The sequence below is a fragment of the Pongo abelii genome, chromosome 10, assembly GCF_028885655.2.
Source record: "Pongo abelii isolate AG06213 chromosome 10, NHGRI_mPonAbe1-v2.0_pri, whole genome shotgun sequence".
Classification (NCBI taxonomy): Eukaryota; Metazoa; Chordata; class Mammalia; order Primates; family Hominidae; genus Pongo; species Pongo abelii.
In genome coordinates, this window is record NC_071995.2 from 68540987 (window position 1) to 68553889 (window position 12903).

The 12903-nt window shown below is 40.7% G+C and overlaps 1 protein-coding gene across 3 annotated transcripts in view; it reads right to left on the bottom strand.

The window, feature by feature from the left end:
• Positions 1-12903, bottom strand: part of PTPRB (protein tyrosine phosphatase receptor type B) — a 121290-nt gene that overhangs the window by 20914 nt on the left and 87473 nt on the right. For all 3 annotated transcript variants that reach the window (XM_024257344.3, XM_054527399.2, XM_024257345.3), the window contains 7 exons: positions 6577-6683; positions 2915-3014; positions 1995-2078; positions 1883-1900; positions 1679-1760; positions 977-1067; positions 208-284 (listed from right to left, as the gene is read on the bottom strand). In XM_024257344.3, the coding sequence (XP_024113112.2) occupies positions 208-284; positions 977-1067; positions 1679-1760; positions 1883-1900; positions 1995-2078; positions 2915-3014; positions 6577-6683 (559 nt within the window). The remainder of the gene's footprint in view (positions 1-207; positions 285-976; positions 1068-1678; positions 1761-1882; positions 1901-1994; positions 2079-2914; positions 3015-6576; positions 6684-12903) is intronic.

Below are 12903 nucleotides of genomic sequence, written 5' to 3' on the forward strand. Positions count from 1 at the left end.
TTCATTTGACTATAGCCATTGTGAAAAATGTGGCGTAGCAGGAACTGAATTGGATACCCCATTATTTTATGGCATTCAGACATGCTCTTCTGAAATCTACAGGTGATTCCAGACCTAAGAATAACGGGAACATGGAGGAGTGGCATCTCCAGTGTAGCCACCCACCAAAGCCTCATCCCGAACACTATGGCCTAGTGGGTCACTTACAGGGATGTAGCTGGCATTGATGTAGTCAGAGCAAGGATCATCATCTACATTGGAGAGCTTCACTCGCGTGGCATCATCTGGAAGGAGAGATTTGCTGCTGAGTCTTGGAGTGACTTTTCTACAGTTTATGTGATGTGTGTGATGTGCCTTAGCTCTGATCCCCACAACAGCCACAGATGGGAAGTGATCTTATCTCCATTTTGCAGATGAGGCTCAGACAGGATAACTAACTTGCCCCACGTTGCATAGGTGGCCTATAACCAGTCAGACACAGGAGACAACATGAAGCCCCATCTGTGCTTCCCTTTCCAACATTACCACATTTGCCTGATGGAGTGGCCAGCCCCCTTTCACTGCTGGAATGAATACAATCCAGAAAACCTACCTTCTATTGCTTTACCTAATGGGGTAAGGAAATTTAAGTAGAAATTGCTAACCAAAGACTTTGCTAAGCAAACCCAGGTCTGCTTGATGTCAGAGCCCTTGCTGTTAACCCCATTTACTGCTTAGCCTCCAAAGAGAAGCAGTAGGATCACATGGGGAAATGTCAACAGCATAAGAGGACTTTCATAATCAGAATTTAAACTGGCTATTAACCCTCTGGAGGGAAGTGCAGGAATATACAAGCTATTTCTTATTAAAGGCTTTCAGAGCTTGAGATTGTCCATATCGAGCTACATTATATTTCTTTAGCCTCATTTCATTTTTGGAGAAAAATGCAGAAATGGCTAGAGGAAGACAGTATTACAAATTTTGACACAAAACTTACAGGGCAATATATTGTTGTATCGATTTTTCCCTCTATTCTCCGGCAAGAGTGCAATGTCACATGACTGGTTTCGGCCCACGTCTTTTAACTCCTGTTAGGTCAAACATGAGTTTGTAAGTGGAGAATATGAAATAGAATAAAGCAAATCATACAGTCCTGGAGTTACATAATAATATGAAAATATATACACTAGCTATTGTTTATGAATGCCTAGTATTCAGCATGCATTAGCCCTGATCCCCACAACAGCCCCACAAGGGAGGTGTTCTCACTATTTTACAGGTGAGGCTCAGACAGGATAACTGATGTGCCCCAGGTCACCCACGTGGCAAGCCTGAGAATCAAATCCAAAAGCTACGTGCTTTTTGCGAAACCGCGGCATCTTCCAGCCAAGCAAAGCAAATGGCCAGGCTGAATATCTGACAGCATTAGGTCTGCATTTGAGATTTGTTAATTCTTCCTTACTATCTGATCCAGGTAGCCCGTGGTTTGCTGTGTTATTCTGGAGCTCAAGCTGGCCTCTAAGATTAGATGCCATATTCTATTCGGGGCATAGTTTAGGCATAAAAGAGTGCTCAGCTGAGATTCTAAGCAGCCTCCTAACTTCTGAGCTCAATCAGCCTATGATTACACAGTAAACATTAGGAAGGAAATTCTGCTAAGAACTAGGGATGCTGAAGCTTCATTCTGCCTGAGTTGTACCTCGTATTCCTTGGATAGAAGGTAGTTGGAGTCAGCCTGTAGCTTCATGAAATGCCCTTCAAACTGATTTATTTTTATTGGACTGTAATTAAAAATGAAACAAAAAGAAAAGAGAGTTACTGCAGAAAAGGGAAAGTGCCATAACTATTCTGACTCATATTTCAAAGGCAGATAATATAGTAATTAATGTGTTCTCTCTCTTACCAAGAAGTTTTCCGGTTACTGTGAAGGGAAGCCAAAAGAAGAAGACTTTGTTAGCAAATTTCACATAATACCATCTTTCAACAAATTATATGAAGGCAAATGTGGTGCTTACCCTTTCTGGCCCAGGTTTAAGTGGACGGATAATGGTCGATCCCTACGAATGCTCAGACGGGCAGAGGGTCTTTCTCGACCATGGCTGAAACATAAGGGAGATAACTTTTATTCTGATTATGATACTTGGCTTGAACAAATTTTTCCATTTATGGTAAGGCTGTGGATGTTTGTGCAAATATGGATTTTTCAGTATTCATATAGATTTGCACTCAGCCAACATCTCTGAGGGAGGGAAAGGAAAGAGATTAAAGTAGATCATTCCCACCCAGAAACGGATCTCTGCAAAAACTGAAGATTTGTCTCCTGGTTTTTGGCTACAGGTTATAATCACTTCCCACATTCTCAATAAAACTTTGCTTAAAAAAAATCCAGTAAATTTCAGATGCCAGACACGACTTCAATAAAGAGGAACATGTGCCAAATTAAGAAAAAAAAAATTCACTAAGAGAAGAAGGCACGACACTTGGGGCCACATGCTATTTGGTTCTTTTTGGTCCCTTCTTAAATTAGGATGGCAGATATGAACTACAAAATGGTGATGTCAACCACACTTTTCAGGATATTTCAGAAAAGCACTTGGGCATGCAATTTGCAAACATCTCTGTCTTCATGAGGATATGAACCACACACACACACAAATATTTTTTTCCTGTGCAAAAGGAGTCACTTCATCTTTAAATAAAGCTATAGATGGCCCCTCAGTCCTTTGGTAAGGGCTGAATTCATCAATGGGATATAAAAGAGCTGAGAAAAGTGAGTCATGGCTTTAGAGTTTGACTTGTTTTTATTGAGAAAACAGTGACAATTTAACCTGGAAAAATTAAATTATTTTCTCTTCTTAGTTTTCAGCCTAAAGGGAATTTTCAGTTGCATTTTTAAAGTTGTGGGTCCAATCACCAAAAGGATCTTTGTACTTACCTCACTTTCTGTCTGCAGATCAATAAGGCAACAACAGCCACTAGCATGCCAATTAAAAACAGACCAGCACTCACACCTTCAATAGCTCCAAACAAGGGCTCTACAATAATCCAGATAGAAACAACAAACGCAGGTGGGAAAATTAGTGCTAGGGAACCAGTAAGAAAGCTATTGAAGCCATATCTCCCAAGTAATGTTATTACAAATAGAATTCAAGTGATGCCTATGATGAGGCATTTACTTTCCAAAGGCTATGAGTATGCACCTAAGAAGATGAAAGGCTGGCTCCCACCCTGTAGCAGTGAGGCCAGGTGTCACTGTATACTTTTGAAGTTAATGGTGTATAGCTTATAGAGGAATTTTGGACTTTGCACTTGTATATAAAGCTTGGGGCACCTAAGATAAAGGCCATAAGTTTGCCACCAAGATAAAAATGCAATTTCATTTATATAAAACATGGTACACAGCATCTGGGGCTTTGGAAAATCCAGTGGATTGCTTGGAGCTATTTTAAGAAGTCTTATTTTTATTATCTGGTATGGTACCGCTACTGGGAGTTGATGAAGAGGTAAGAGTGGCCTCATTTTTAAAATAGCTTTATTGAAATATCATTCACATAGCATGCAACTCACCCATCTAAATTGTACAATTCAATGGTCTTTAGTATAGTCAGAGTTTTGCAAATGTCACCACAATCAATTTTAAAACATTTTCATCACCCTCAAAAGAAACCGCATACCTATTAGCAGTCAGTCCCATTCCTCCCTCCCCGCGATCCCTGGCAACCACTAATCTACTTTCTGTGTCTGTGGATTTGCCTATTCTGGATGTTTCATAGAAATGAAATCATAAATCTGTGATCTTTTGTGACTGGCTCCTTTCATTTAGCCTAACGTTTTCAAGGTTCATCCATGTTATAGCATATACCAAGATTTCATTCCTTTTTATGGTTGAATAATAGTCCGTTGTATGGATATATCACATTTTGTTTATCCATTGATGGACAGTTAAATTGCTTCTACTTTTTGGCGATTATGAATAATGCTGCTGTGAACATTCATGTACAAGTTTCTATGTGGACATATGTTTTCATTTCTCCTGGGTATATACTGAGGAGTGAAATTGCTGGGTCGTATGGTAACTCTAGGTTTAATATTTCTATAAACTGTTTTTCAAAGCAGTGACACCATTTTACATTCTTATAAGCAGTGTATGGAAGGTTCTGATTTCTTCATATCCTCACTAACTCTTGTTACTGTCTTTTTGATTATAGCCATGGTACTGGGTGTGAAGTGGTATCTTCTTGTGATTTTGATTTGCATTTCCCTAATGACTCATGAAGTTGAGCATCTTTTCATGTGCTTATTAGTCAACTGTATATCTTCTTTGGAGAAATGTCTATTCAGAGCCTTTGCCATTTAAATATTGTGTAATTTGGCTGGGCACGGTGGCTCATGCCTGTAATCCCAGCATTTTGGGAGGCTGAGGCAGGCAGATCACGAGGCCAGGAGTTCGAGACCAGCCTGGCCAACATGGTGAAACCTTGTCTCTACTAAAAATACAAAAATTAGCCGGGTGTGGTGGCGCATGCCTGTAGTCCCAGCTACTGGGGAGGCTGAGGCAGGAGAATTGCTTGAACCTGGGAGGTGGAGGTGGCAGTGAGCCAAGGTGGCATCACCGCACTACAGCCTGGGTGACAGAGCAAGGCCATATATATATATATATATGGCCTGGCGTGGTGGCTCACACCTGTAATCCCAGCACTTTGGGAGGCCGAGACAGATGGATCACGAGGTCAGGAGATCGAGAACATCCTGGCTAACACGGTGAAACCCTGTCTCTACTAAAAATATAAAAAATTAGCCGGGCATGGTGGCAGGCACCTGTAGTCGCTGCTACTTAGGAGGCTGAGGCAGGAGAATGGCGTGAACCTGGGAGGCAGAGCTTGCAGCAAGCCGAGATCGCACCACTGCACTCCAGCCTGGGCAACACAGTGAGACTGTCTCAAAAAAGAGAAAAAAATATATATTACACTATATATGTAGTGTAATTTGTGTTTTTATTATTAAATTGTGAGGTAAGAGTTTTTTATGTGCTACTCAGCCCTTATCAGATATGTGATTTGGAAAATAAATATTTTCTCCCTATTCTGTAGGTTGTCTTTTTACTTTGCTGATAGTGTCCTTTGAAGCACAAGTTTTTAATTTTGATTGAATCCAAAGTATCCATTTTTTCTTTTGTAGCTTATGCTTTTGGTGTCATATCTAAAAAGCTATTTTCTAATCCAAGGTTACAAAGATTTACACCTATGTTTTCTTGTAAAAGTGTTACTGTGTTATCCCTTAAATTTAGGTCTATGAAGTGGCCCATTTTTGAAGTTGCATTTTAAGACCTTAGATTTGTTTGTTCCATGTTGCTTTTCAAGACTCATCAAATCAACACAATCATCTTTCCTTGAATGTGGTTAATATCCTTTTTTGAATATACGTTTACTATCTTCCTGTACTGGACTACATGCAATTTTTGTCATGTAACAATATTTCAAAAAGGAAAGAATTGTGTTTACAAAGTCCCTGCATTAAATTATAAGTAAAGACATCTAAATCCTCTTAACTGTGTTCTCATCCCCCTCTGGCTTGAAATTGGGAGATTATCCCTATATTTGGCATAAATAGATTGGAATGTTTGTGAGGCTGAGTCATCTTTTGTCATGCAGCACGAGAGACAGTTTTAGCTGTAAAGAACTTCCCAGACCTAGAGATCAAGCACTGCAGAACACTGGTTACAGGAAAAGGCTACACAGACGATGGTGTTGAGAAAGAAGGTGATGAAATGATGTTATTCTCAGCCTGGTGGAAGTATTCAGAGACAGGGCAGTGCAGAGATTGTACGCTTGGGCAGAAGGTGCCAGAATTTCAGCTGCACCATCTTGGGCAAATTACTTAATGTCTTGGTGCCTCATGTCCTCATCTTTAAAATGGGGATGATAATAGCATCTGCCTCAAAAGACTGTCATGAGAATTGGACAAGTTATTCCATGTAAAATGCTTAAAACTGTGTCTCCATAGAGAAGGTGAACAGTAAATACTAGCCACTATTATTACTCAGGCTTTCCCTCTAACACACTAGAGAAGTCTCTTTCAGAAATTGTTATGTATAGTCTTTTATATTAATGGTTTTTAATACTACAAAGTCAACACATAATAAGCAATAGGAAGAAAAATCACCTGTAGTTCCATTACTTCGAGATAGACATCATTAATACTTTGGTGTTTTTTTCTTTTAGTCTTTTTTTCCGGAGCATTTCTGTGTATATGCATATATACATTCTCACTTTTAACTGAAAGCGTTTTGCAGTAACTTATATTTTGGCCTGTGAAAACTCTTGATTTTAATGGTTTTCATTCACTATTTAGAAAATAATTCATTTTTAATAGAAAAAGATACTGTACTTCCACCTTCTTTTTAGATTAACCCCCTTTCAATCCATTCTTCTAGAGAAGTTGTACAATCCCTTTGATCCACATCAATTTTTGGTCACATAAAGATTAAGTTCCAAATGAAAATAAATGCTCCCCCCACCATCAGCCAATATCTCCCCATTAGAGGCTCTTGTAGGTGACATGGCAGTTGGTAGAACATGATGTAAAGGTTAGCCTTACCTGATTCAGTAGTGATGGGTAAAGAAAAAAATGTGTCTGAATAGAGTGGCTTTGTGAATTCCTTCAGGTCCTCATCAAAGAGCTGTGTAAAAGCTCGAATGCTGATTCTGAAAAGAAAACCGATTTATTTAAATATAAATTAGTTGTTGAACACAGTAGCTGAAAAATGTGTTCAAGGAGAAATAGGGTGGGTTCCTGGTCAGTGTGTAGCAGGGTAGAATATGAGTTATGGAATCAGCTAGACCTGGGTTCATGCATTCATTCATCAATTTATTCATAAATATTTATTGAGCCCCTGCCACACGCCAATCACTGTTCTAGGAGCTGGGACTTTGCGAGGAACAAAACAAAGTCCCTGCCATTCCAGAGGTTACATTCTCATGGAGGAAGTCAGACAATAAACACACAAATATAATAAATCAGATGAGATGTGTGCTATGAAAAAGAAAAGAGCAGGGTAAGGAAGATGGAAAGCAATGGGAATAAGCATGTGGGACTGCTTTATTCAGAATGGTAGTGATGAAGGCAGTGAGTGAGAAGTGTTGGATATATCGAAGGAGGAACTAAAAGATTTGCTGATGAATATAGAGTATGGATGATTCCACATGTTCTGGCTGGGGAACAACTGGAAGAATGGAGGTGTCATCTACTAACATGAGGGAAAACTATGGAGAAGTAGACTGGGGGGTTTGGGAAGATCCAGACATATCAGTTGTGGAGGAAGTAATTCTGAGATGCCCATTAGAGAAGTCAAGTGGCCCAAATATCAATATTATTGTTGTTGTTGTTATTTTAACTTACATATCTCATCTTTTGGCACTATTTTCTAAAGATCATTTTATCTAAAAATATTCTAATATCATATTTATTGTCAACAGGAAATATTTGTTAAAGGCCTTCTTTATAAATCGCTGAAGTTAAAAAGAGATGTATGGTCACTAGTCTTGGAAACTTGAAAGACAAAATATAAAGGAATCAGGCAAATAGCAAAATAAGAAAAAGCATATACACAATGGCAAATGAGGAATGGTAGAATATGGAGGAACAGTGTGCGTGGGCATAGGAGGTGAGGTGGCTGGGAGCAGAGAGCTCAGTGAAGAGACTGTTGGGATAGTCAGGCCAAGGACACAGGGCCCTGGCCAGGAGCCCTGGCAATGAGAATGGAAAGAAGACTGTGAAAGGCACTGAGAGGAGGAACTAGGTGGGGCCCAGACTGAAGAGAAGCAGGGAGGAATCAAGGATGGCCTAAGACTTGAGCTCATGTCACTCAAGAGAACAGTGGGATCATTGATAGAAATAAGGAGACAGGCTGGGAGCGGTGGCTCACGCTTGTAATCCCAGCACTTTGGGAGGCCGAGGCAGGCGGATCACCTGAGGTCAGGAGTTCGAGACCAGCCTGGCCAACATGGCAAAACCCCATCTCTACTAAAAACACTAAAATTAGCCGGGTGTGGTGGCGGGCACCTGTAATCCTGGCTACTTGGGAGGCTGAGGCAGGAGAATCACTTGAACATGGGAGGTGGAGGCTGCAGTGAGCCAAGATCATGCCACTGCACTCCAGCCTGGGTGACAAAGCAGGACTCCATTTCAAAAAAAAAAAAAAAAAAAAATGACAGACTGGTGAAGGAGGATACGCTTTGCTTGGGATATACTCGATTTAGAGGGACAGTGAGGCATTGATTTAGAACTATCCAGCTGACACTGGAGCTATTCCAGTCACCTGAGCAGGAGAGTTGTTGAGATGGCTGTCCACATGTCCATGTGGGATAGTGCCTGAAAATCAGCTGGTCCTAAATTCAATAAACAAGCAAGATGCAGCTACATACACACAGATTTGTAACCTCTGCTTGAATGAGAAGCCTGTGATCCCTATCATAGGACCTAAGTTTCGTGCTCTCTGCATAAGTCAGCCCAGTCTGGAGAGCTGCACTCAATTTCTGGGGGCATATTTTAGGATGAATTAGAGATCATTTGAGGTGACTGACCTGAACAATGATAGAGAAGACTTCAAGGGACATAATATAGTTAGCTTCAGATTTAAGGAAGGCTGCCAGGTAGAAGAGGAAAACAACATGATTATTTTTCTTCTTGAAGGAAGAATTAGGCTCTGTAGGCTGAATTTATAAGGAAGGAGGAGTTTAGGAACATTAAGCTGTTTTCTAACATTAGAATATGAGCTGCCTCCTAGGTTGAGAGCTCCCAGTCACTGGGGGTTGGAGGATGGGAGTGGGATTCAAGTAGAGGCTGGAGGAGAAGCAGTCCCAGGGAAGCTGGAGGAGGGCATCGCAGCACTAAGTTAAAGATTGGCTTGGGTGACTTCTTGAGTCCCTCCTATTGTGAAGATTCTTTTATTGAACTGATGGAGTATTAGGCTTGATTTATATGGGAAAACTTTTGCTAGTGTTAATTTCAATTCTATGAAAGTGACGAGAAGTACTCCTTTTTTTTGTTTTTTGTTTTAATCTATATTTCTTGAACCCAAAGGTATCTGGGCATGTCCTGTGATAATGCTGAAGCAGTACTAGGCCATGGCAAATTGTTCTGACCCTGCTCCCCCTTCTTCTAACTCATGCCCAGATCTGAGTCTAATCCTGTAAAACGAACATCAAGATGATATTGATAAATCACATCTATAACTTCCATCTCCAAAAGATCCATTCCAAGTCAAAAGGTGTTCTTCCAGGAATAACAGCCTGTTAATGGAAGTATATTGAGAAAGGTCCACAAAGGGAAACAAGCAGTCACCACACATTAAAGGGGAAGGTGAGGAGTTGGTGTGTTTTGCTAATTTTGGAAGGCAGCTACGCTAACCACTATAACACCAATGCCTTGGCAAATATGTTGCTAATTTATTATACATTTGGAAATTCAGTGTCTCTCTGATAAGAGTTTCTTATTTATAAGTGTGGAAAGACTTTTTTTCTTTTTCTTTCTTTTCTTTCTTTTTTCTTTTTTTTTTTTGAGACAGGATCTTGCTCTGTCACCAGGTTGGAATGCACACTGCAGCCTCCACCTCCTGAGCTCAAGTGATCTTCCAACCCCAGCCTCTTGAGTAGCTGGGATTACAAGTGCACACTACCATGGCCAGCTAATTTTTGTATTTTTATTACAGATGGGGTTTTGCCATGTTGCCCAGGCTGGTCTTGAACTGCTGGGCTCAAGCTAACTGCCTGTCTTGGCCTCCCAAAGTGCTGGGATTACAAGTGTGAGCCATCGCGCCCAGCCATAAGGACTTTTTCAAACATGTTGCTGTTTGATCATGTTCAACCTCTCCAATATAATAAAGAAGTTTATTATATTACTTCAGAGGTTTGGAACCTGAAGCTAGGAGAGAGTCCATGTCTTCTCGAAGATCACACAGAAAGATGATGAACGAAAACTGAACTTCATATTTCTGGCTCCTAGTGCAGATCTCTTTTCTTATTTCCTCATGGCTTAATTTTTGGTTAAAAGCAATGACTTCTGGCTGGGCACAGTGGCTCATGCCTGTAATTCCAGCAATTTGGGAGGCCAAGGCAGGCAGATCACATGAGGCCAAGAATTTGAGGCCAGCCTGGCCAACATGGTGAAACCCCATCTCTATTAAAAATACAAAAATTAGCCAGGCCCGTGGTGACACATGCCTGTAGTCCCAGCTGCTTGGGAGGCTGAGGCATGAGAATCGCTTGAATCCAAAAAGTGGAGGTTGCAGTGAGCTGAGATCACGCCACTGCACTCCAGCCTGGGCAACACAGCAAGACTCTCTCTCTCACACACACACACACACACACACACACAGGCCATGACTTTTGTAGGAAGGATGAAAAAAGCCTGGGCTAGGAACAAGAGGATCTGAAGTCTAGTTCTCACTCTTACTCCGTTGCTGGCTACTTGAATGGTCCCTAAAGTTCTTTATGCCTCATCTGTAAAATAAAAGCATTGGCTATAACAACCTTGACATGGTCTGCTCTGAAATCACAAGTGTAAACACAAAGTACTGAATGGATGCAGATAAAAAGGACCTTTAGGAAGGAGATAATTACCTAGTATAGGTTCAGTTTAAAATTAATGGGTTATCAGGCACTCTTCCCTTAAAACTTTTCCAAAAATGAATATCACAACTACTTTCCCCAGCCCAGCACTTAGCACCCACCCACAGTCCTCTCTTGTCCTATCATCCCAGTCTACTCCTTTTTATTCACCCTCTGTTTGAAACTGGACTGTTTGTTCTTCTCTAAACAATTTGTGTATTTAAACCTCCACACTTTGACTCCCACTATTCCTTCCACATTGAATCTCCTTCTGTCCCTATCTGGGTATTTCTAAATCCTTTCCTATGTTTTAATTACTTTGTTTTAATACATCCTTTGAGAAGCCTTCTGAACCTTCACAGAATTTATTTTCCTTTATTCCTTATGTCCTTCAACATTTCTGCCTCTATTTTGCAGATGTGGCTTCTTTCTGTCTCCACATTGTAAGCTTCTTGAAGGCAGTGGCTCCACCTTCTTTATCACCCAACAACGCGTATTGCCAGAGAAGGCAATAAAACGTGCTGAATATATTATAGAAAGATAATTATGAATATGACACAATAACAAGACACTATTTTTAACGAACAAATATCTGATAAAATTTTTTCCACTTTAAATGTGTCCAGAATCAGAATTCTATAGCAGAAAGTTAGAGATCATGTGGTTCAATTTCCTTCCTTTGAAGAAAACGAGGTCAGGAGAAGCTGACCACCTTACTATGGTCACACTGTTCTTCTATTTAGAATAAAAACAAAACCAGACCAGCGCTTTCCTAACCTTCCAACTCTCTCTCACCATAATGATCTGCCCTTTCTCTTTCCATATGGAACAATGGAATAATACATATGACTCATAGGAACCCAACAATGAATGAAACACATTATATCTGTTGACATAATAAACTTGCGTATCAGCTAAACCTAGCATTTCCCATTTCTCAATCCTAATTATTCTTTTTCCGTGCTATTTCCTGTCCACCTATTCCCTTTGGAAAAAAGGATGCCTAACAACAAGGAGGGTCACCGTGGTGATGATTGTCTTGAGACAGGCAGAATTCTGATTGGACTGAGTTCAGCAGCCACCACACAAGAGGCTGATTTGCATGTGGTTCTCTGATGTGCTTTGGGAGACGACAACTCCTCCCATCAAGCATTATCTGTCTGGCATGCTTTTAACAGGACTGAAGTAAACATATATATTGGAGAAATATAGGAAACGTGTGTTCTAAAAAACCAATATGTATGCAGAGATGATGAAGCCATAACACCAATGTGTTACTTCCTTAGAGCATCTTTGCTCATTCCCATATTTGTTCATAAACATTTCACAAGCACATCTTTTGTGCCAGGAACTTGCCATATTGTTTTGTAACCAGTGACACATCTGTCTCCCTGTTTGACTGTGAGTTCTTGCAGTCTAGTGAAGAGGGCAGGTAATTTGATAAAGGGTTAAAAGCCACTGTAAATGTAGGATTAGAGGAATGTACGGAGACGGTGATGTGGACGTGGACATGGAGCTGATGGAGCACCCAACTGCCCAGCTGTGGGTTGACAGGATAGTGTGGGTGGTTGAGGGTTGAGCTGGCTTTTGAAGTGTATGGAGAATTTGCCAGCCAGATAAGAGCGGAAAGCATCTGAGAGTGAAAAGATTATGCAAAGGCTCAGGGGTATAAAAGAACCATGTCACATTCAGGAACTCTGAGGAGTGAGGAGTAGCAAGAGAACAGTGGGTACTTGGAGCAAATATGGTTGGAGACAAGGCTGTTAAGGCAGGCAGGAGAAAGCAGGGCTTAGTGTGCCCTGTGCTGGAATCTGCTCTTGCTCTGGTAAGTGAATGGGAACTATGGGAAAACCTTAATTTAGAAGGGACATGACTAGGTTTGATCTGTCACATACTCTGGACAACTACTTAGGACAACCTTATGGAGCTTTGCAGGTGAGGAAAATGAGGATTAGAGAATTGAAATACTGCTTACACAGTTAAAAAGTGGCAGAGCTGGAACTCAAATGCAGGGGCTCTTCCAAAGACCTCTGCAGCTACTATGGGCGCTGGGAGATTGGTGGGCTCTGGTCCAGACACAAATTTTTTATAGCTTCTTACTCTCCTTGAAATTTAGCAGTGAGTTATCTTCACCCCTTCCCTTTCCATAAGTAAACAAACTAAATCAGCCTCAATTTTCCAACTCAAAAAGAAAATAGCCCTTAGGTGACTTTTGCTCAAGTTTCCTTGAGCCCAGGTAACCAAGGAGCTGAGGAATCTCTTGAATCTTTTTTTTTTTTTTTGCTCTTTTCTTTTTTAGATGGAGTCTTGCTCTGTC